The 25,035-nt window shown below is 44.3% G+C and overlaps 1 protein-coding gene across 5 annotated transcripts in view; it reads right to left on the bottom strand.

Annotated features, from left to right (window-relative positions):
• Positions 1-25,035, bottom strand: part of LOC143766778 (ATP-binding cassette sub-family A member 9-like) — a 50,954-nt gene that overhangs the window by 8,548 nt on the left and 17,371 nt on the right. For all 5 annotated transcript variants that reach the window (XM_077254731.1, XM_077254730.1, XM_077254732.1 and 2 more), the window contains exons 9-30: positions 16,309-16,456; positions 15,970-16,135; positions 15,677-15,735; positions 15,360-15,470; positions 14,862-15,037; positions 14,655-14,774; positions 14,321-14,459; positions 11,968-12,058; positions 11,695-11,834; positions 11,484-11,600; positions 9,505-9,703; positions 9,255-9,415; positions 8,887-9,014; positions 8,528-8,665; positions 7,360-7,470; positions 7,005-7,175; positions 6,802-6,924; positions 5,270-5,383; positions 3,894-3,956; positions 3,116-3,207; positions 1,980-2,100; positions 602-722 (exon numbers count right to left, since the gene is read on the bottom strand). In XM_077254731.1, the coding sequence (XP_077110846.1) occupies positions 602-722; positions 1,980-2,100; positions 3,116-3,207; positions 3,894-3,956; positions 5,270-5,383; positions 6,802-6,924; positions 7,005-7,175; positions 7,360-7,470; positions 8,528-8,665; positions 8,887-9,014; positions 9,255-9,415; positions 9,505-9,703; positions 11,484-11,600; positions 11,695-11,834; positions 11,968-12,058; positions 14,321-14,459; positions 14,655-14,774; positions 14,862-15,037; positions 15,360-15,470; positions 15,677-15,735; positions 15,970-16,135; positions 16,309-16,456 (2,809 nt within the window). The remainder of the gene's footprint in view (positions 1-601; positions 723-1,979; positions 2,101-3,115; positions 3,208-3,893; positions 3,957-5,269; positions 5,384-6,801; positions 6,925-7,004; positions 7,176-7,359; positions 7,471-8,527; positions 8,666-8,886; positions 9,015-9,254; positions 9,416-9,504; positions 9,704-11,483; positions 11,601-11,694; positions 11,835-11,967; positions 12,059-14,320; positions 14,460-14,654; positions 14,775-14,861; positions 15,038-15,359; positions 15,471-15,676; positions 15,736-15,969; positions 16,136-16,308; positions 16,457-25,035) is intronic.

The raw sequence follows: 25,035 nt of genomic DNA, 5'->3' as shown, positions 1-25,035 counted from the left end.
CTGCAATAGTTTATGGGCGCCATGTCACGTTTGTAGAGCCCCTGATGTGCCTAAACAAAGGAAATCCCCCAAAAGTGAGCAGCTCATGCTTCTGGAGACGTCATGGGGGTGCTGATCGGAGGCCTTAGGGGACTCTTCCTCTGTCTGCCTTCTAAATGCTGCGATATCTCCTTTTTATCTGGCATACCACCTTGCTGGGGTGTGAGAAGCTAGTCCCACCCATCTTTTTGACTGCTTGTAAACCCGGCCCTGATACACTCTGAAAGGGAATCTGTTGAATTTTAACCCCTGTAAGATGGCTTCTAGGCAGGTCCTCGAGCGGAGATGTGTATCATCAAGGGTGGTAGCCGTGATGATATAAACAGGCTCCAGCACTATATGTCCGCTCGAGGACCTGCCTAGAAGCCACCTTACAGGGGTTAAAATTCAGCAGATTCCCTTTAAGTGACAATTATCTTTGGTGACACTAATGTGCTGAATTCCAATACCTACTGCTTCCATCTCTAATTTTTGGGCAAGATGGGTTGGATATTCTGATAAATGGTTTCCCGAGGCTTTCCTAGCGTAATAAAACTCTCGGCTCCAGAATAAAACTACTAACCATTTTTAACGAAGAATGAGACGTTTCTCACTCCAACTTGTTTCACACTGTTCTTTTTAAATACATTTCTGGATTTGACCTCATATTCTTGACGTAGGCTGTCGACGAGGATGGCTGGCTTCTAGAGAAATAAATGTAGAAATCTTTTGTAATTCTGACATCTGAACATTTATCCATAACTATTAGGAGAATGGACATTTCACCCTAAGTGTAAAGGATCTGTAATCCTGCACCCTGAAGGCCAGGGAGGCGCAGGATCATCACAAATCAGGGAGGTGCAGGATAGTCACAGACCAGCGAGATGCAGGATCATCACAGACCAGGGAGGTGCAGGATCATCACAGACCAGGGAGGTGCAGGATCGTCCCAGACCAGGGAGGTGCAGGATCGTCCCAGACCAGGGAGGTTCAGGATCGTCACAGACCAGCGAGGTACAGGATCGTCACAGACCAGGGAGGTGCAGGATCGTCACAGACCAGAAGGTTCAGGATAGTCTCAGACCAGGGAGGTGCAGGATTGTCATAAACCAGGGAGGCGCAGGATCGTGACAGAACAGGGAGGCACAGGATTGTCACAAACTAGCAAGGTGCAGAATCATCACAGAGTGTGAACTATTATAAATGCTGATGTTCCTGACTCACTGCCACATGCTCCCATCATGGAGGTCTACATTTTGACCCTTGTGGCTAGTTTCTGACAGACACCATCCAGTGGTATGGACCATAGTGAGCTGGAATACATTCAGATGCTGGTTTATTGTGCCTTTTTTTTACAATTGTATGGTGTAAAACCATAGGTGATATGCAAATTGCCTCTTCTGAGAAAAAGAGGACTTAACTCTATAGCGCCACCTGTTGGAAGTAGCGATCCTACAAGTCACAATCAACCCTTTAACGAGTTGTGCAATATGACTTAGGATAAAAGCCAAATCAGTATCTCAATTCGCAGACACGGTGTTTCGGGCTGTTGGCCCTCGTCAGTGCGAAGCATGAGAACTGATTTGGCTAGGGGAGAGGCTAGGTGAGATGGATTAATGGAATTACACTGTAGTATTACATATTATTATTATTATTATTTATTTATATAGCACCATTGATTCCATGGTGCTGTACATGAGAATCAATCTGTTCTTGCAGCACCGCCTGTTTAGAATTGGCCAGTTTTATTCCATAGCTGCTTAATAGCCAATAGTGATGAGCAAACGTGCTCGGATAAGGTGATATCTGAGCATACTCGTGTGCTAAGAGAGTGTCTTCAGTGTGCTCTAAATATATGTTTGACTCCCCATGGCTGCATGTCTTGCGGCTGTTCAACAGATACAACACATGCAGGGATTGTGTTATGTGCCATATGTGTCCTGTAATTTTCTAATTTTAACCTCCTCCTTGTTTGTTGCAGTCTTCAGTCGTTGGACTTTCTGTTTCTCGGCCAGAACATCTACGTCCCCACCTTTTAGCTCCTCAGGATTTTTTTTCACCATATATTTTCTTTCATCAAATCTGGAGAAATAATAATAGTTATTTATCGTAGACATTGTTGAACATGGGTATTTATTTGAGAGGCATAGTGCAATTCTTTAAAGGGGTTTCCCAAAATGCGATAAAAATCCCATATTTCAAGCTGCAATTCATTATTACTATTTATTATTATAGCGCCATTTATTCCATGGCGCTTTACATGTGAGGAGGGGTATACATAGTAAAAACAGGTACAATAATCTTGAACAATACAAGTCGCAACTGGTACAGGAGGAGAGAGGACCCTGCCCGCGAGGGCTCAGAATCTACAAGGGATGGGTGAGGATACAGTAGGAGAGGATAAAGCTGGTTGTGCAGCGGTTTGGTGGATCGGTGGTTACTGCAGATTGTAGGCTTGTCGGAAGAGGTGGGTCGTCAGGTTCTTTTAGTCGCGTGTCAGTACAGGTTGCAATTTGAAGAAACACTGTTCAAAACACGTGTCTCAACTGTCAGAGGAGCAGCATCATTAAGGAAAAATATACCTGATCTGCTCATGCTCACTCAGTCGAGGGCTGGAGAAAGAGGAACAAACTCCTCGGCTGACAGAACACAATGGGCTGATTTTTGTAGCTTCATTCTGCTCTGGGCTGATTTATAAGATTAATATATTTGTTCATGATAATGCTCCTCTGATAGTTGAGACACACATCTCGAGCAGTGTTTCTTCAGGTAGCAACTCATCCTGACACATGAATAGGACAGGTTGCTGCTCGAAATATGTGATGTCAGCCATTGTTATCACATTTCAGATAACTCCTTTAATGAATTCAGCTCTTCTAAAATTATGTAATGTATATTGTGTTTGTAGCAAGATGAGCAAATGCCCCCGATGCTGGGAGCCAGTGGATGCACCAAGTCACTGTCAGTTTTCTAGGCCTTAATCTTAATATTTACTGTAGTCAGTTATATGTGCTCTCTCTTGGGTTCCAGTTGTTCATCTTTTTGACACTCCAGATGTGAGAAGTAATACATTATTTCCTCCTAACACAAAACTTACTTGAATATTGGATCCATTTTCAGGCATCCTGCTCCATATTTCTTTTCCAAATACCCAAGGACAATCCAAAGCATGATGATTTGAATATACGGCTGCAGCAGAAACACAATGCAGTTAAATAAGGGAAGTCCTATATCCTTCCTGAGGAGCTACGGTCTCCTATAATGGGTCCAAATTATTTGCTAGTTCCCAGTTTATATACAGTTCGGCCATAGTCCCTGGCCCCTGAACTACAGGTTGTAATAGTCTCATTAGCCCCTACACCAGGTGCCCTACAATTCTCTGCTGTGATATAAGATGGTATGTATTCAGCCTTTATACTTGTTGCATCATACCATTGGGTCCATATATGTGGTACACTAGTGCTGAGCCCGTATATGCAGTGCACTGTAGCAGTGGGCCCACATACCCGGTAGACTGGAGCATCTAGTCTTATATGAGGTGTACTTAATTGTCCAATGCCTTTGCAAAACTTGGGTCACTAAACCACTAGACACATTTATAAAATGCACTTTAATTTCAGACTCTTATAAAAGTTGGCCCTGTTCCCCATGCTGCATGTTATGCAGTCCCAGACCTGTATACTAGGAGGTCACTATATGAAGCCTTCTATATTCCCTGCTCCTAATACAATGAGTCCTATAGTCCCTGGATACAGCACGTCATGTAGCCCTACGAGTGCTGTGTTTTTATTTTTTGCATATTTTGGACTACCGGTATTTATCTTCACTTTTAGATTCCATAAATCTGAGCAAGTTCTCTCCTGCGCAATACTTACAATTGTCAGGTTCGTAAAGATGCCGGTCCTTGGCTCATAGTCAATGATGTGATTAGTTTTACCCTGCACAGAAAGGAAAGAAGAAGTTTTATAGGATGACATGTAAGGACATATACTAAGGAGAGATGCTCTAATACATGCCAACAAAGAATGGACATCCTTACTGAGGACAGAAGCTAAGTAGAAATGGTCTACTGCATGCCATCAAAGCATGGACAGCTCTATTGAGAACATGAAACTAAGGAGAGATGGTGTGCTGCCCGCCAACAAAGTATGGAAATCTTTACTCAGGACAAAAAACTGGAGAGATGGTTTATGGCATGTCAACAAAGCATGGACATCTTTACTGAGGACATGAAAATGAGGAGAAATGGTCTATTGCATGTCAGCAAAGTATGGATATCTTTACTGAGGACATGAAACTAAGGAGAAATGGTCTACTGCATGCCATCAAAGCATGGACCTCTCTATTGAGAACATGAAACTAAGGAGAGATGGTGTGCTGCCCGCCAACAAAGTCTGGAAATCTTTACTCAGGACAAAAAACTGGAGAGATGGTCTATGGCACGTCAACAAAGCATGGACATCTTTACTGAGGACATGAAACTGAGGAGAAATAGTCTACTGCATGTCAGCAAAGTATGGACATCTTTACTGAGGACATGAAACTAAGGAGAAATGGTCTACTCCACACCTACAACTCGTGGACATCTTTATTGAGGACATGAAACTAAGAAGAAATGGTCTAATGTATGCCAACAAAGCATGGACATCTTTACCGAGGACATGAAACTAAGGAGAAATGGTCTACTGTATGTCAACAAAGCATGGACATCTTTACTGAGGACATGAAACTAAGGAGAGATGGTCTAATGCATGCCAACAAAGCATGGACATCTTTACTGAGGACATGAAACTAAGGAGAGATGGTCTAATGCATGCCAACAAAGCATGGACAGCTTTACTGAGGACATAGAACGAAGGAGAAATGGTCTAATCCATTCCAGCAAAGCATGGATGTCTTTATTGAGGACATGAAACTAAGGAGAAATGGTCTAATGCACGCCAATAAAGTGTGAAATCTTTACTGAGGACATGAAACTAAGTAGAAATGGTCAACTGCGCACCAATAAACATGGACATCTTTACTGATGACATGAAACTATGGACAGATAGTCTAATACATGCCATCCTCCAGTGGACATCTTTACTGAGCTTCATGTTACTGTTCCAACATCTACAGGGTGCTGGTATATGGCGTTCATCACAGAAGCCCATTTGACTACTACCATTGAGCAAGACGCCTTTATCCTACATCACATATCAGTTTATGGCAGCCTGACCGGGGCACGGGATCAGAATTCCTTTATTCTTACCAAATGCACTAGGAAAGCCAAGAAGTTACTGGGTGGAAGTAATGTCAAGAGGAAGATGTATAACATGACCGAGCTCCTCAGGAAAACTTCAACTAGGAGTGGAAGGATGGAAATCTGCAAGAACATGGCTGCAGTCATTAGATAACAGGAAGCTGTACCTACAAAATCTATTAATTGAGGGTGCTACAGAAGTATGGGAGATCAATAGTTCAGATAAGGAATCGACAATACATATCACAATGTGCACACCTACATAAAATATACATTTATATTATAGGCAAATACTACATAAATATATTATACCAGTATATCAGAAAATCTAAACAATAGTTCAAAATCTTAATTATTCTGGAATACAGGTGTTGATTGTTTTTAATCATGGAACGTCCATCGTTTGTTTACATTCTGTAATAAAATGGATATTATATTACACATATTGTAGAAAAATATAAGAATTTGAGAGTGCTCAGTGGTTGATGCCTTTTAATGGGGAACTGAGAAGATGCTAAGAAATAGAAGCTTTGGAGACTCCTCCGGTTTCTTCATCAGGCGACAGGTGTAACACAAAATATGAAGAGTCAAACATTTATACAAGACAGGAAAGAATTATCAATATGGGAAGGGGAAACACGATTGTGGCAGAAAATATTGATGCAGTCCAAAGATAAGGAGGGTGAAAATATTATTGTCCACTGATTGAGGTCTGGTCCAGGGTTGTGATGACCCCACAAGGTTTGGTCTGGGGATTGTGATTTCTCAACAAAGTCTCGTCTACGGTTGTGATTTCTCAACAACGTCTGGTCTGGGGTTGTGATCACCTTATGAGGTCTGGGTTTGTGATTTCCTCAAAAGGTCCGGTCCGGAGGTTCTTATGCCCCCATGAAGTCTGGTCTGAGGGTTGTAATTCCCCCACATAGTTTGGTCTAGGGTTGTGATGACCATATGAGGTCTGGTCTGGGAGTTGTCATTTCCCCACAAGGTCTGGTCCAGGGTTGTAATACCTCCAGGAGGTACAGTCCGGGGTCTTGATGCCCCCATTAGATCCAGACCAATCCTCATAGGGGCATCATAACCGCGGACCAAACTTCAATCAGTGGACAATAAAACTTTCACCCTCCTTATCTATGGACTGTACCAATATTTCTTGCTACAAATGTTTCTCAACTTCCCAAATAGTTGTGCTTCCCAACACCAGTCTCATAACTGAACTATTCTATCTTGTTGTGAATAATATGTGAATTCTCAGATATTATGTTCTACCTGATGAAGAGACTTAGCAGTTGTATGTATTCCTTGAGCTCAATGGCATGGATTTGACACTGTATGTGTTACACGTGGTTGTATGGCAATGACCTGGTACTGTATAAGTTGCAGGAGGAGATATGACAAGGACTATGCACTGGATGTATTATATGGGGGCTACATTGCATGGATTTTGCACTCTCTTGTCACTGATGGTTCTCAGACAATTGTCTTACACCAGGTGTGCCCTTCTTCTACTGGACATACCAGAAGGTGTGACCTGCACTTACCAGAATAAAGTTGACAGACCAGTGATCACTGTTACACATTCCTTTTTTATTTCTTACAAGAAGAAAGGTGATCACATAGACAAAGAAGACCATGGCAGCACCAAAACCAAGGATGTCCACTATCTGCAAGACAGTGATAACGAGGAGGAAGAAGCGACCACAATATCTACCATATAATGACGTACAATCACCACCCGACATACCAATAGTGCAATATGTTTGACAGACAAAACAATCGAGGAATTCAGGGCAAACAGTATGGCTACCATCACGAAAAGCAGCAGCCAGTACAGAGCCACGTCCACCAAGGCCTGTCCACACCAGTACGCAGACGGGAAGAGGCCGGCGAGCCGCAGCTGAGAACGAGCCTTGATCTGGACACCAAGAGAGAAATGGAAACTGGAAAGTAAGCGAATGTTCACGCGGTGTGGTGCCGAACGTCATATCAGTATATGACATACATGGTAGATGGAGCAGAGTCCACCACAGGGGTTCAACACTTTCATACATTCAGTATGTGCAGTCATAAATGCCACGTATACAGTGATTGCCACCCACCTCATAATCCTGAACACTGCTCATCGCGAAATAGGGGACAAAACCTGACCCAAATGCCATAAAAAGTAAGCTGACAAAGAACAGCGAGTAAGTAAACCGGTCCGAATCCTCCTGAAGAAAAAAAAATCAGAACATAAGCACCTTAAAATTATCTGCTAATTCTAACAGGGCTTGTCCCACGGACAAAGTACTTTTTTTTTAATAGATCTTGGAATAATAAGTTCTATAATTGGATATGTTAAAAAAATAGTCCTGTGATGAGATAATCTTATAAATGTGCCCCTGCAGTGTACTGTGTAATGGCTGTGTCTGACCATGCAGAGCTGCTCCAGTTCATGGTCGGCACATACTATGTCTCCTGGCCAGTGGAAGAAGCAAAAGTCATTCATGATAAGTAAGTATAGAGATGAAACAGCAGAATCTCGCAGCTTATACTTTCTGTGTTAACACATTTATCTTCCTGTTTTATCACAGGTCTGGTGGCACATGACTTGCACAACTGGTGACTTTACAGAGACACTCCTGTGATAAAACAGGCAGGGAAATGTATTACTCCAGAAAATAGCAACTGTGAGCCACTCCTGTGCTGTGTCTGTACACTCAAATATCATACGTGATTTACGCTCCCCCTCCCTCTGGCCAGTAGCTGTGTATGTTCAGACCATGTTCCTGCACAGACGCCACCATTACACAGTAGGGGCACATTTATAATATCTCAGCACAGAAACCATTATATATTTTTGTAAACGTATTTTGTTCGTGGGACAACCCGTTTAAGTTTCCCCTACTTTTGCCACTTACAGCCATGTAATATTGGATAATTTTCTTCAGTTTAATATTGTTGACTCATTTGTTTGCTTTGTTTCCCTTTATCTCCTCTTAGTCATTGTATGCAAATCTGATGTAGTTTTAGGTCAAATTTATTCAGAAAATTTCTGAAAGATTCACAAACTTTCAAGCTCCACTGTAAATATGTCATGTATTTTTTCATGATGTCGAGGAACCACTCATCACTGTCCCTGCCTTACGCCCCTCATCAGCAAGGTACAAACCAATACTAATTCTAACATAGAGTCGGAAATTTGGTCAGCTAGTGATTCGGGGGTATGAGTACAAAGGGTAAGATCACCACCATATGAAGCCCCTATAATCTAGACTTGGCACTCACAGGGTAGACAGGAGTATTCCAGATTTCTATGTTTTGTGTGGATCCGAAGCTCTTCAAGAAGGCATTACTGATAATATTCATCAGCACGGGCAGGCTGTTCTGTATTTGTGGGTTTCCAATGATTGTAAAGCTGTAGCTCTGAGAAAAAGAAAAGAACTTTATAATGAAATTTTGGTTGGGTGGAGAATTTTCTGTATTCTCCTACTTTCCGAATTGTCATCCAAAATCAGCCTCTGGCTTCTGGATTGATTTTACACTGACATTTCATCAGCAAGTCACATTGTTTCCTAATTTTACAAATGATTGTCCAGATAACCAGAATCTTTCCTTTCCATACTTTCAAGCCACTCCTGCCTCACCTGGTTCTGCAGCGACAGCTCGATGGCGCCGTTGTAGCCTGTGGTGTTTCTGTCGTACAGACCGTTCCTGACTTTTACCGAAATGTCTTGCGCCTTTATGCCATTGACGAACTCTTCGATGGACGAGCCTGTCAGAGAGAACGCAGCTGGTTAAGTATGTGTCAGCCATGCTTTAGTGAGGACAGGACTACATGTCTCACGACTGTTCGAAGAGCCGCCGCACATGCAGGTGTGGGGACTCGAATATATTTTTCGAGCTCTCCGTTAGCACACGAGCATTCTCTGAGAACACCTTATCTGAGCACCTTCGCTCATCACCAGAAGTAAGAGAACATATACTCACCTCTCCAATATCCACATTTTCCTACCTGTGTTGTTGTGGACCAGGAGGCTGGTGTAGTACTTGTGCTCCCGATGTCTTGGTCCTCGAAAATAAAGGTCCGGAGTGAGTTTCCAGTTGTACCACCTTTTTGAAGTGGTTGTGGTAAAATAGAGAAGGGAAGCAATGAAAACGGCCAGAAGAAGGACTCTGGAGAAGAAGTACAGAAGAACATCGATGATAAAACATAATCCCAATAATCGACTATCCCAATGGATGATGGCACATTAGGGACTCACATGGATCGAATGTTTATCATGGCTCTCTTCAACTTGAGGAAGCGGATCCGCGCCACCGTCAGCACCTGCTGTCTCCACAGGGCTAGTCCGTGAACAGTTATAGTGCCGGAGTCTGACAACAGTAGATCGGAGTCCTCCACCTCAGAGGACAGCTCTCTGCTCTCATCTTCACTTTGTTCACGGGCAAAAACACCATAATCTGATCATAAAAAAAGTCTGTCTGAGAGTCCCTACGATGGGGTCTAAAAAAACTTATTTATCCCTTCCCCGATATCCTTCATAAACGCTGATCGTATTGATCTCCGTCCACGGCCTGAAGAGGAGGGTAAACCTCCAAATTCAGCACCACCAGGGATATTGGCATTAAGCCCTTCACCAGCCTTCAATCCATCATCTCAGTGTTCTCTACAGAACTTGATCTGAAGAGGATCGTCAGGCAGTTCCACCAATGCAACACCAAGGACATCTTGTGATTAGGACCTGTTAGTGTCCAGTCTACTAATGCTGCTCTAATCCTCCAGTAATGTTACTATTAAATCTCGTTATAACTGTTTCATAACCCTAAACTAACAGGGATGTTATTATTAACCTCTTCATAAATCTTCAACTATCCTACAAGGATTTTCCATTAATCCCTTTGTTACTCTTTTACTACCCTAGACCATCACGGATGTTATTGCTAAACCATCTTCTACCCAAGACCACCAGAAATCTTATTAGCCCATCTACTACCCTAGACCACCAGGGTTGTTATCATTAACCCATCTACTATCCAATACCACCAGAAATGTTATTAGCCCATCTACTACCCTAGACCACCAGAGTTGTTATTGTTAACCCATCTAGTACCCAAGACCACCAGAAATGTTATTAACCCATCTACTACCCTAGACCACCAGGGTTGTTATCATTTACCCATCTACTACTTAAGACCACCAGAGTTGTTATCGTTAACCCATCTACTACCCAAGACCACCAGAGTTGTTATCGTTAGCCCAACTACTACCCTAGACCACCAGGGTTGTTATCATTAACCCATTCACTACCCAAGACCACCAGAAATGTTATTAGCCCATCTATTACCCTAGACCACCAGAGTTGTTATCGTTAGCCCATCTACTACCCTAGACCACCAGGGTTGTTATCATTAACCCATCCACTACCCAAGACCACCAGAAATGTTATTAGCCCATCTACTACCCTAGACCACCAAAGTTGTTATCGTTAGCCCATCTACTACCCTAGACCACCAAAGTTGTTATCGTTAACCCATCTACTACTCTAAACCACCAGAGTTGTTATTGTTAACCCATCTACTACCCAAGGCCACCAGAAATGTTATTAGCCCATCTACTACCCTAGACCACCGGGTATGTTATCATTAACCCATCCACTACTCTAGACCACCAGAGATATCATTAACCTATCTACTACCCTAAACCACTATGGATGTTATCATTAACCATTCTGCTACCCTAGACCACAGGGATGTTATCATTAATCCATCTACTACCCTAGACCACCAGGGATGTTATTATTAATTCATCTACTACCGTAGACCACCAGGGATGTTATCATTAACCCATATACTACCCTAGACCACTAGGGATGTTATCATTAACCCATCTACTACCCTAGTCCACCAGTGATGTTATTAATCTACTTACTACTCTAGACCACCAGGGATGTTATCATTAACCCATCTACTACCCTAAACCACCAGAGATGTTATTAATCCAACTAGTGATCCAGACCACCCCTTCTTAACTCATTTATAACTTATGGCCACCACTTATTCACTCTTCTCTTCCCTAGAAAGTCAAGGATGCTGACGTTGGCCCCCTTGATTTGCATATCAACAGGAAAACAACCATTAACCCTTTCACCACAACACCTCCAAAGATGTTCTTGTAATGTATCATGGACCACAATCCCAGTGATTGTTACAGACATCACACAAGTGTCATCACCATATTTACCTCCTTTTTCGATCTCCTCTCCCTCCAGTTTCAGGAAGACGTCGTCCAGCGTGGTGATGGACACCCCGTAACTCACGATGTCCGTTCCCACGTGCTCATCCAGGTGAGAGAACAGATCTGGGGGCATTATTTCACAAATTTTACGATCATGGTTGGGATCAGATCGGGGATAGATAATGAGCCGGCATTGTTAAAGAGTTCTTCACCGTACCTGGAAACGAGTCCATCTTATCGAAGGGCAGTGTAAAGGTGAGGTCCTCTACGTTCTGGGCGCTGAGTTTAGCACTGGAGACGTGTTCTTGTATGAGAGAGGTGATGGCGTCCAGGTTACAAGAAGGAGACACCTGCATCCTGTCCACAACGAAAGCCAAGAACAGCACTATGACTAAACCACCCAACGTCTCTCACCTTTGTGCCGACATAATGGGGTCAGTGAAGACCACACAGACTCCTAAAAGCTTCTACTGCCCAGCACTGCACCTACCGCAAGTGGTAGCCGATTCCCCATTTTCTTTTAAGAAACCAGGAGGAGCCGACGCATTTCACCATTCCTCTGGAGAGGACCACCTTGCGATCTGAAGGCAGAAACATATAACAAAAATGTTGCAGGTTGTGATAATATAGAAATGATCTGCTCTTCCCTGAGGGTACAACCCCACGTCGAGAGGTAGCCGAAAATTCTTAAAAAGAAGAAAAAAAATGCACATAGTAAATGGGTTCACGAGTGTGCAAAGAAGTTTTGTGGTCATCATTTGATGATTTTTGTTGGAGAGGTCTTCAGCCACATCAGAGGACTCTGCCTGTATATTTTACCACATTGACATAAGGTGAGCTGTTCTCACACTGCTATCAACCAAGATGGCCCAATCTCCTCTGAGATGATCTGCCCCGACACTGCCGTCAGGTGAGATGTTCGAACACTGCAGTCAGGAGAGATGTTCTAACACTGCAGTCAGGTGAGATGCTCTAACACTGCAGTCAGGACTCAGGAGAGATGCTCTAAAATTGCAGTCAGGAGAGATGCTCTAACATTGCAGTCAGGTGAGATGCTCTAACAATGCAGTCAGGTGAGATGCTCTAACAATGCAGTCAGGTGAGATGCTTTAACACTGCAGTCAGGTGAGATGCTCTAACACTGCAATCAGGTGAGATGCTCTAACATTGCAGTCAGGAGAGATGCTCTAACATTGCAGTCAGGTGAGATGCTCTAACAATGCAGTCAGGTGAGATGCTCTAACAATGCAGTCAGGTGAGATGCTTTAACACTGCAGTCAGGTGAGATGCTCTAACACTGCAATCAGGTGAGATGCTCTAACATTGCAGTCAGGAGAGATGCTCTATCATTGCAGTCAGGAGAGATGCTCTATCATTGCAGTCAGGTGAGATGCTCTAACACTGCAATCAGGTGAGATGCTCTAACATTGCAGTCAGGAGAGATGCTCTATCATTGCAGTGAGGAGAGATGCTCTAACACTGCAGTCAGGAGAGATGCTCTAACAATGCAGTCAGGAGAGATGCTCTAACATTGCAGTCAGGTGAGATGCTCTAACAATGCAGTCAGGAGAGATGCTCTAACATTGCAGTCAGGCGAGATGCTCTAACACTGCAGTCAGGTGAGATGTTCTAACACTGCAGTGAGGAGAGATGCTCTAACACTGCAATCAGGTGAGATGCTCTAACATTGCAGTCAGGAGAGATGCTCTAACATTGCAGTCAGGAGAGATGCTCTAACACTGCAGTCAGGTGACATGCTCTAACATTGCAGTCAGGAGAGATGCTCTAACACTGCAGTCAGGAGAGATGCTCTAACATTGCAGTCAGGTGAGATACTCTAACATTGCAGTCAGGAAAGATGCTCTAACAATGCAGTCAGGTGAGATGCTCTAACACTGCAGTCAGGTGAGATGCTCTAACACTGCAGTCAGGTGAGATGCTCTACCACTGCAGTCAGGTGACATGCTCTAACACTGCAGTCAGGAGAGATGCTCTAACACTGCAGTCAGGTGAGATGCTCTAACACTGCAGTCAGGTGACATGCTCTAACAATGCAGTCAGGTGAGATGCTCTAACACTGCGATCAGGTTGAAATGCTCTAACACTGAATGTCAGAAGAGATGCTCCGACACTGCCATCAACCAAAATGCCCAGACACTGCTGTCAGGTGAGCCTTCTCGACACTGCCGTCAGACGAGCTACCCCAACACTGCTGTCAGGTTAGATGCTCTAACACTTCTGTCAGGTGAACTGCTTAGTCTCTTCTGACAGTAGTCACACTGTCACGATAATATGAATATGCCATGTTTGGAGTATATACCTAACAGTCCCATGGCTTTTCAGACACACGCTGTGGGCCTTTCCGACCCCCCTCTTCTCAGTCTGCCTGTGTGTGTAATCCTATACCTCTTCCGCCCCTTAGGAATTTATATGGCTTTGTGCTGCGAAAGCCAGGGTCCTTAAACTCGTCATTCCCCCCTCCCGCCTAATACCAGCCAAAACTGGTACAGAAAATGCACGGGACTCTTTGTTCTTTTACAGTTATTTATAATGGCACCGATCAGGGCTAGAGATATAAGGATTATATATTCTGGATGTCCATCGAGAGAACTATAGCTCACTGAAATCACTAGGAGCTAAAACCAATGAGTGCAAGGAACTGCTGTCAGTAGAGTCGCACAGACACTGCCATCCACCAAAATGCTAGGACACTGAAATCATGTGAGCCATTTTGATAATGCAAACAGGCAAGTCGCCCCGATGCTGCCGTCAGGCGAGCCTTCCCACCACTGCCATAAGGCAAGCTGTTTTGGTATTTTTGCAATAGCTGCGTAATCTCCTACCAGCGAGGATATCCGCCTCATCCATGAATTGCGTGCTGAAGAGAGTGACCCGATTGGCTTTACGCTCCTGTAAGGTGGACCACACCTGATGTCTGGAAAATGGGTCAAGACCAGAGGTGGGTTCATCAAGTAGAAGAACCTAAGAAAGACAGAAAGTATTGCCCAAACGTTGACCACGAGGGTGGAAGGAAGAGATGCTGCTGCCTACCATGGTGGTCCGCAATTACAAGAAATCACAGGAAGAAATAAAAACATCTCCCAGGATGTTAATTTGAATGGGTTCTTATCAAGATATGGAGCACTGCAAGACGAATCTCCCATGAAACCTCTTTACCTCAGGATTTCCCAATAGTGCGATTGCAAGGGTTAACCTCCGCCTCTGGCCACCGCTGAGCTTGCTGGCTTCTGTGTCCTCAAAATTGTTCATATCCAGATCCGAGATGACCTTCCTCACCTAAAGCAGAAGAACAAGCCGAACTGTGAGACACTAGGAACCTGGTAGCCCAGACACTTCCCACCATATTGTACACATAGCGTCTACCTCCGACGTCACTTCTCGAGGAGCGATTCCCTTAATCCTGGAGAAAGTTTCCAGATTTTCTCTCACGGTTAAAAAATCAAACATCACATCAAACTGTGGACAAAATCCAATTATCTTCTGCATTTCCTCAAGGTCATGAGGGTTTGAGAGCTGATGGTTGTAGACGGAGACCGATCCTTTAAAACAGAGGAATAAAACAAGGAACATATCAGCTGTGTGAGGGTCTTGAACATATTTTTTGAGCACGCCGAAGGCACTCTGTTAGCACACAAACACACTTGGACAACACCTTATCTGAGGATGTGCACTCATCACTACTGGAGACGTAACTGGTCCACAAAGTTCACCAATTTCCAGAATTATGGATTTATTTCTATGGCTAGAAAAATCCTCATGGATAATGTTTCTAGCTCTTACTGAAAAGAATCCTTCTTGGGAAGGATTTTTGTGTTCTCCTGGTAGTGATCACACAAAGCTATAAGAAGCGGTTTATCTCACCAGCAGACGCTTTGCTCATCCCACTCAGTATATTCAGTAGTGTTGTCTTCCCGGCTCCGCTGTGACCGAGCAGCGCTGTAATATGTCCTTCATATACATCTAAATCCAGATCTGTAGTGGGAGAGAGATCAGAAATCTGATTACTGGCAATGTGTATATGATATAATCAATGGTGTATGTTCCAAGCACAGATCTGAAGGCATCTTCTGGAGATGAAGGTCAATTGTGCTTCCTCTGGGGTTGTTATGGTAGATCAGCTGCCCACTTAGATAAGTAGTAACTTAGTATGAGTCGTCATTGCTTAACAAGCCGCTCACCTCTTAAAGCTTCGGTCATCTGTTTTTTGTTCCCGAAAATTTTCTTAACTTTATTTAGCCTGCAGGAAGTGACAAGAAGACATTATCCAGTACACGTATCACTCAACCATGGAGGTTGATAATATGCCTTTACTTGCTTTGCAATTGTATCTTTATCAGAGTTGGCCAGCTCAGCACATACACTTAAGATACCCACTGAGGAAGCTACTATACTCGTAGAAACGCACACTGCTCTATCAATGGGAAATGGAGAAGCTAATCAAAGTTTGCAGTTTTGAGAAATTTTGAGATACCTGATGGCCTCTTTTCCTGACAATTCAACTGGAACCTTTTCAATATGATCTTCAGGTCTTGTTCCATCTCTGTCCATGGTGTCCAGTGGAATTGTGGTCATTTTCCCTTTGGACCAGTATGAGGGGCACAGAAAGAAGAGCGGTCCAAACTTCAGGCCATGTTTATCTGGAGGAATAAGAAACATCTTCATATCACGAGGACTCCTCCTCTTCATCCATAATAAATGCAACAAAACCCACCTGCATGCCCAACGTGGGCACAGACCTCAGAGAAAGTCTCATAGGCCGGATCAGCAGATTTTTTTAAGTTTTGGAATTTTTTGGTACCTTTGACCTTACCTGCCAGGATCTTATCAAAATACAAGGTGAGGAGGACATAGAGGATGGAGTCCAGCAGGAGGCCGATGTAACTGGTCAGTATATGGCAGGAGTCCCCCACAATGTCCGAGAAGAAGACGCCCTGGAAGTCGTTCTCCATATGGATGGTCTGAAATAAGATAGAAGCTGTATTTAGCTCATCCAGGTGCAACATGCTTTCCGCCATTTTGCTGATGAATACTTGCCACAAAAAGATGGTTCTTTAACATCTTCTGGGAGCATTAGGAGGATGCACTCACCTTTTCCCTTGACATGATGTGAAGACGAGATGTCAACACAACCCTACACTATGCCAGACACATTCCTCTTCCCCTCAGAAATAAGGGCAGAAACTGAGCACCAGTGAGTAGTGCCAGGCAGAGAACATCCAAAACTAGTGCCAGATGAGGACTTTCCCAGAAGGTACAGGTTCGGTGGTGGGACGTAAAAATCCCCAAAAATGTTGGCAACTATGTGAAGAGTGACACTATTAATTGTGACCCCAATGACGACGACCAGCTAAAAAGAAGCCATTTTTATATCTTGGGCCCCAGACTGAATCTTTAATAGGGCCCCTCCCACAGCACTTGAAATTTGTAGTACTAGCATTCATGCCACAAGAGGGTTGTAATGAAGGAGTAGATATAATTGTACCCTCTACATCCCCATAATAAAAGCACTTGTGAATGGCATTGGGAGCCACCCATGACTGATCAATCCTGCAGGACAGACTAATGTCTTTGGTGGAGCAATCAGTGCCGGGAGTCCTCCATTCCTGCTCTCTAAGGGCTGGTCACCCACCCTCAGTAGACAACAGAATGGCAAAACTGTGAAGATGCATAATGAGAATGATGAGGAGTCTGCAAAAACCAAGTGGGAGCTACACTGGAGGTCCTGGACTCCCTGCAGGTCTCTCTCTAGACCAGTGATGTCCAACTCAAATACAGAGAGGGCCAAAATAAAAAAATTGGACAAAGTCGCAAGCCAACCTTATTATCTATTAACAGCCCTCCATACAGTATAATGCACCCCACATAGTCCTCCATACAGTATAATAGGCTCTACATCGTCTTCCATTCAGTATAATGGGCCACACATATTCCTCCATACAGTATAATATGCCACAAATGCTGTAGTTCTCCATACAGTATAATGGGCTCCACATAGTCCTCCATATAGTATAATGGACTCCACATAGTCCTTCATACAGTGTAATGGGCCCCACATAATCCTCCATACAGTGTAATGGGCCCTACATAGTCCTTAATACAGTGTATTAGACCACACATTATCCTCCAAACAGTATAACAGGCCGCACATAGTCCTCCATACAGTATAATGGGCCACACATAGTCATCCATACAGTATAATATGCCACAAATACCATAATTCTCCATACAGTATAATGGGCTCCACATAGTCCTCCATACAGTGTAATGGGTCCCACATAACCCTCCATATAGTATAATGGGCCTCACAGTCATCCATACAGTATAATGGGCCCCACATAGTCCTCCATACAGTATAATCGACCCAACATAGTCCGCTATACAATTAAATAGGCACCACATAGTCCTCCATATAGTATAATGGACCCCACATAGTCCTTCATACAGTGTAATGGGCTCCACATAATCCTCCATACAGTGTAATGGGCCCTACATAGTCCTAATACAGTGTATTACACCACACATTATCCTCCAAACAGTATAATGGGCCGTACATAGTCCTCCTACAGTATAATGGACCACACATAGTCATCCATACAGTGTAATATGCCATAAATACCATAGTTCTCCATACAGTATAATGGGCTCCACATAGTCCTCCATACAGTGTAATGGGTCCCACATAACCCTCCATATAGTATAATGGGCCTCACAGTCATCCATACAGAATAATGGGCCCCACATAGTCCTCCATACAGTATAATCGACCCAACATAGTCCGCTATACAATTAAATAGGCACCACATAGTCCTCCATATAGTATAATGGACCCCACATAGTCCTTCATACAGTGTAATGGGCTCCACATAATCCTCCATACAGTGTAATGGGCCCTACATAGTCCTAATACAGTGTATTACACCACACATTATCCTCCAAACAGTATAATGGGCCGTACATAGTCCTCCATACAGTATAATGGACCACACATAGTCATCCATACAGTGTAATATGCCACAAATACCATAGTTCTCCATACAGTATAATGGGCTCCACATAGTCCTCCATACAGTGTAATGGGTCCCACATAACCCTCCATATAGTATAATGGGCCTCACAGTCATCCATACAGTATAATGGGCCCCACATAGTCCTCTGTTATGACCCCAATGGCGAGGGTCTCAGAGGAACGTGGAAGTCTGCAGAATACAAAAATCCAGCTCATAGGGCAGTGGTAACTGGGTTGACCATATATCTACTCCTAACGCCAACACTAGAAGTAGCCGGGGATCATTCCTACGTTGATTCTAGATGACACGCGCCAGCCGGAGAATCTAGCTACCCCTAGTAGAGGAAAACAAAGACCTTTCTTGCCTCCAGAGAAGGGGACCCCAAAGCTGGATAGAAGCCCCCCACAAATAATGACGGTGAGGTAAGAGGAAATGACAAACACAGAAATGAACCAGGTTTAGCACAGAGAGGCCCGCTTACTAATAGCAGAATAAAGAAAGGTAACTTATATGGTCAACAAAAACCCTATCAAAATCCACACTGGAAATTCAAGAACCCCCGAACCGTCTAACGGTCCGGGGGGAGAACACCAGCCCCCCTAGAGCTTCCAGCAAAGGTCAGGATATAGATTAGGAACAAGCTGGACAAAAATACAAAACCAAAACAAATAGCAAAAAGCAAAAGGCAGACTTAGCTGATATAACTGGAACCAGGATCAGTAGACAAGAGCACAGCAGACTAGCTCTGATAACTACGTTGCCAGGCATAGAACTGAAGGTCCAGGGAGCTTATATAGCAACACCCCTAACTAACGACCCAGGTGCGGATAAAAGGAATGACAGAAAAACCAGAGTCAAAAAACTAGTAACCACTAGAGGGAGCAAAAAGCAAATTCACAACAGTACCCCCCCCTTAGTGAGGGGTCACCGAACCCTCACCACGACCACCAGGGCGATCAGGATGAGCGGCATGAAAGGCACGAACTAAATCGGCCGCATGAACATCAGAGGCGACCACCCAGGAATTATCCTCCTGACCATAGCCCTTCCACTTGACCAGGTACTGAAGCCTCCGCCTGGAGAGGCGAGAATCCAAGATCTTCTCCACCACGTACTCCAACTCGCCCTCAACCAACACCGGAGCAGGAGGCTCAACAGAAGGAACTACAGGCACAATGTACCGCCGCAACAAGGACCTATGAAATACATTGTGAATAGCAAACGACACAGGAAGATCCAGACGAAAAGATACAGGATTAAGGATTTCCAATATCTTGTAAGGCCCAATAAAACGAGGTTTAAATTTGGGAGAGGAGACCTTCATAGGAACAAAGCGGGAAGAAAGCCATACCAAATCCCCAACGCGTAGTCGGGGACCCACACCGCGGCGGCGGTTGGCAAAGCGCTGAGCCTTCTCCTGTGACAACTTCAAGTTGTCCACCACATGATTCCAGATCTGCTGCAACCTATCCACCACAGAATCCACCCCAGGACAGTCAGAAGGCTCCACATGACCCGAAGAAAAACGAGGATGGAAACCAGAGTTGCAGAAAAAAGGCGAAACCAAGGTGGCGGAACTAGCCCGATTATTAAGGGCAAACTCAGCCAACGGCAAGAATGTCACCCAATCGTCCTGATCAGCAGAGACAAAACACCTCAAATAAGCCTCCAAAGTCTGATTAGTTCGCTCCGTCTGTCCATTAGTCTGAGGATGGAAAGCAGACGAAAACGACAAATCAATGCCCATCCTACTACAAAAGGATCGCCAGAACCTGGAAACGAACTGGGATCCTCTGTCTGACACAATATTCTCAGGGATGCCGTGCAAACGAACCACGTTCTGAAAAAACACAGGAACCAGATCGGAAGAGGAAGGCAGCTTAGGCAAAGGAACCAAATGGACCATCTTGGAAAAGCGATCACATATCACCCAGATAACGGACATGCCCTGAGATAGCGGAAGATCAGAAATGAAATCCATGGAGATATGTGTCCAAGGTCTCTTCGGGACAGGCAAGGGCAAGAGCAAACCGCTGGCACGAGAACAGCAAGGCTTAGCTCGAGCACAAGTCCCACAGGACTGCACAAATGACCGCACATCCTGTGACAAGGAAGGCCACCAAAAGGACCTGGCCACCAGATCTCTGGTGCCAAAAATTCCCGGGTGACCTGCCAACACCGAGGAATGAACCTCGGAAATGACTCTGCTGGTCCACTTATCCGGGACAAACAGTCTGTCAGGTGGACAAGACTCAGGCCTATCAGCCTGAAATCTCTGCAACACACGTCGCAGATCCGGAGAAATAGCTGACAAGATAACTCCATCTTTAAGAATACCAACAGGATCAGCGACTCCAGGAGCATCAGGCACAAAGCTCCTAGAAAGAGCATCGGCCTTCACATTCTTTGAACCTGGTAAATACGAGACAACAAAATCAAAGCGGGAGAAAAACAATGACCAGCGGGCCTGTCTCGGATTAAGGCGTTTAGCAGACTCGAGATACATCAGATTTTTGTGATCAGTCAAGACCACCACACGATGCTTAGCACCCTCGAGCCAATGACGCCACTCCTCAAATGCCCATTTCATGGCCAACAACTCCCGATTGCCCACATCATAATTTCGCTCGGCAGGCGAAAACTTCCTAGAGAAAAAGGCACAAGGTTTCATAACAGAGCAACCAGGGCCTCTCTGCGACAAAACGGCCCCTGCCCCAATCTCCGAAGCATCCACCTCAACCTGAAAGGGAAGTGAGACGTCAGGCTGGCACAAAACAGGCGCCGAAGTAAACCGGCGTTTCAACTCCTGGAAAGCCTCCACGGCAGCAGGAGCCCAGTTAGCTACATCGGAGCCCTTCTTGGTCATATCCGTCAAAGGTTTCACAATGCTAGAAAAATTAGCGATAAAACGACGGTAGAAGTTAGCGAAGCCCAAGAACTTCTGAAGACTCTTAACTGACGAGGGCTGAGTCCAATCAAGAATAGCTCGGACCTTGACTGGGTCCATCTCCACAGCAGAAGGGGAAAAAATGAACCCCAAAAAGGGAACCTTCTGTACACCAAAGAGACACTTTGAGCCCTTGACAAACAAAGAATTTTCACGCAAAATTTTAAAGACCAACCTGACCTGCTCCACATGCGAATCCCAATTATCAGAAAAAACCAAAATATCATCCAGATAAACAATCAAAAATTTATCCAGATACTTCCGGAAAATGTCATGCATAAAGGACTGAAAAACTGAAGGCGCATTGGAGAGCCCAAAAGGCATCACCAAGTACTCAAAATGACCTTCGGGCGTATTGAATGCGGTTTTCCATTCATCACCTTGCTTAATGCGCACAAGGTTGTACGCACCACGAAGGTCTATCTTGGTGAACCACTTGGCACCCTTAATCCGGGCAAACAAGTCAGACAACAGCGGTAAAGGATACTGAAACTTGACAGTGATCTTATTTAAAAGCCGATAATCAATACAAGGTCTCAAAGATCCGTCCTTTTTTGCCACAAAAAAGAATCCCGCACCAAGAGGGGAAGAAGACGGACGAATATGTCCTTTGTCCAGAGACTCCTTGATATATGAACGCATAGCGGTATGTTCAGGTACCGACAGATTAAACAGTCTTCCCTTAGGAAATTTACTGCCTGGGATCAAATCTATAGCACAGTCACAGTCCCTATGAGGAGGCAGTGCACTGGACTCAGACTCACTGAAGACATCCTGATAATCAGACAAATACTCCGGAACTTCCGAAGGCGTAGAAGAAGCAATAGACACAGGCAGGGAATCCCCATGAATACCACGACAGCCCCAACTTGAGACTGACATAGCCTTCCAGTCCAGGACTGGATTATGGGTCTGTAACCATGGCAGCCCTAAAACAACCAAATCATGCATTTTATGTAAAACCAGGAAACGTATCACCTCGCGGTGTTCAGGAGTCATGCACATGGTAACCTGTGTCCAATACTGCGGTTTATTTGCTGCCAATGGTGTAGCATCAATACCCCTAAGAGGAATAGGATTTTCTAATGGTTCAAGAGTAAAACCACAGCGCTTAGCAAATGACAGATCCATAAGACTCAGGGCAGCACCTGAATCTACAAACGCCATGACAGGAAAAGACGACAGTGAGCAAATCAAAGTTACAGACAGAATAAATTTAGGTTGCAAATTACCAACGGTGACAGGACTAACAACCTTAGCTATACGTTTAGAGCATGCTGAGATAACATGTGTAGAATCACCACAGTAGTAGCACAAGCCATTCCGGCGTCTATGAATTTTCCGCTCATTTCTAGTCAGGATTCTATCACATTGCATTAAATCAGGTGTCTGTTCAGACAACACCATGAGGGAATTTGCGGTTTTTCTATCACATTGCACCGAATTAGGTGTCTGTTCAGACAACACCATGAGGGAATTTGCGGTTTTGCGCTCCCGCAACCGCCGGTCAATTTGAATAGCCAGTGCCATAGTATCATTCAGACCTGTGGGAATGGGAAAACCCACCATAACATTCTTAATGGCTTCAGAAAGGCCATTTCTAAAATTAGCGGCCAGTGCACACTCGTTCCAATGTGTCAGCACGGACCATTTCCGAAATTTTTGGCAATACACTTCAGCCTCGTCCTGCCCCTGAGACATAGCCAGCAAGGCCTTTTCTGCCTGAATCTCAAGATTGGGTTCCTCATAAAGTAAACCGAGCGCCAGAAAAAACGCATCAAGATCAGCCAATGCCGGATCTCCTGGCGCCAGCGAAAAAGCCCAATCCTGAGGGTCGCCCCGTAAGAACGAAATAACAATTTTAACTTGCTGAGCAGAATCTCCAGATGAACAGGGTCTCAGGGACAAAAACAATTTACAATTATTCACGAAATTCCTAAACTTAAACCTGTCTCCGGAAAACAGTTCAGGAATCGGTATTTTAGGTTCTGACCTAGGATTTCTGATAACATAATCTTGTATGCCCTGCACACGAGTAGCCAGCTGGTCCACACTTGTAATCAAGGTCTGGACATTCATGTCTGCAGCAAGCATAGCCACTCTGAGGTAAAGGGGAAAAAGAGGAAAAAAAAAAAAAAAACTCAGAATCTTCATTCTTATAATCCCTCTTCTGCAATGCATTAAACATTTAATACTGGCCTGGCAAACTGTTATGACCCCAGTGGCGAGGGTCTCAGAGGAACGTGGAAGTCTGCAGAATACAAAAATCCAGCTCATAGGGCAGTGGTAACTGGGTTGACCATATATCTACTCCTAACGCCAACACTAGAAGTAGCCGGGGATCATTCCTACGTTGATTCTAGATGACACGCGCCAGCCGGAGAATCTAGCTACCCCTAGTAGAGGAAAACAAAGACCTTTCTTGCCTCCAGAGAAGGGGACCCCAAAGCTGGATAGAAGCCCCCCACAAATAATGACGGTGAGGTAAGAGGAAATGACAAACACAGAAATGAACCAGGTTTAGCACAGAGAGGCCCGCTTACTAATAGCAGAATAAAGAAAGGTAACTTATATGGTCAACAAAAACCCTATCAAAATCCACACTGGAAATTCAAGAACCCCCGAACCGTCTAACGGTCCGGGGGGAGAACACCAGCCCCCCTAGAGCTTCCAGCAAAGGTCAGGATATAGATTAGGAACAAGCTGGACAAAAATACAAAACCAAAACAAATAGCAAAAAGCAAAAGGCAGACTTAGCTGATATAACTGGAACCAGGATCAGTAGACAAGAGCACAGCAGACTAGCTCTGATAACTACGTTGCCAGGCATAGAACTGAAGGTCCAGGGAGCTTATATAGCAACACCCCTAACTAACGACCCAGGTGCGGATAAAAGGAATGACAGAAAAACCAGAGTCAAAAAACTAGTAACCACTAGAGGGAGCAAAAAGCAAATTCACAACAGTCCTCCATACAGTATAATCGACCCAACATAGTCCGCTATACAATTAAATAGGCACCACATAGTCCTCCATATAGTATAATGGACCCCACATAGTCCTTCATACAGTGTAATGGGCTCCACATAATCCTCCATACAGTGTAATGGGCCCTACATAGTCCTAATACAGTGTATTACACCACACATTATCCTCCAAACAGTATAATGGGCCGTACATAGTCCTCCATACAGTATAATGGACCACACATAGTCATCCATACAGTGTAATATGCCACAAATACCATAGTTCTCCATACAGTATAATGGGCCCCACATAGTTCTCCATACAGTGTAATGAACCCTACATAGTCCTCCATACAGTATAATCAACCCTACAAAGTCCTCCATACAGTTTAATGGGCCCCACATAGTCCTCCACATAGTATAATGGACCCCACATTGTCCTCCATACAGTATAATGGGTCCCACAGCCCTCCATACAGTATAATGGGCCCCACATAATCCTCCATACAGTATAATGGGCCTCACATAATCCTCCATACAGTGTAATGGGCCCTACATAGTTGTCAATACAGTGAATTAGACCCCACATAGTCCTCCAAACAGTATAATGGGCCACAC

This window comes from Ranitomeya variabilis, chromosome 4 (assembly GCF_051348905.1).
Source record: "Ranitomeya variabilis isolate aRanVar5 chromosome 4, aRanVar5.hap1, whole genome shotgun sequence".
In the NCBI taxonomy this organism is placed as follows: domain Eukaryota; kingdom Metazoa; phylum Chordata; class Amphibia; order Anura; family Dendrobatidae; genus Ranitomeya; species Ranitomeya variabilis.
Note: the sequence above shows the minus strand (reverse complement) of the source record. Positions and strands in the feature narration are given on the sequence as shown.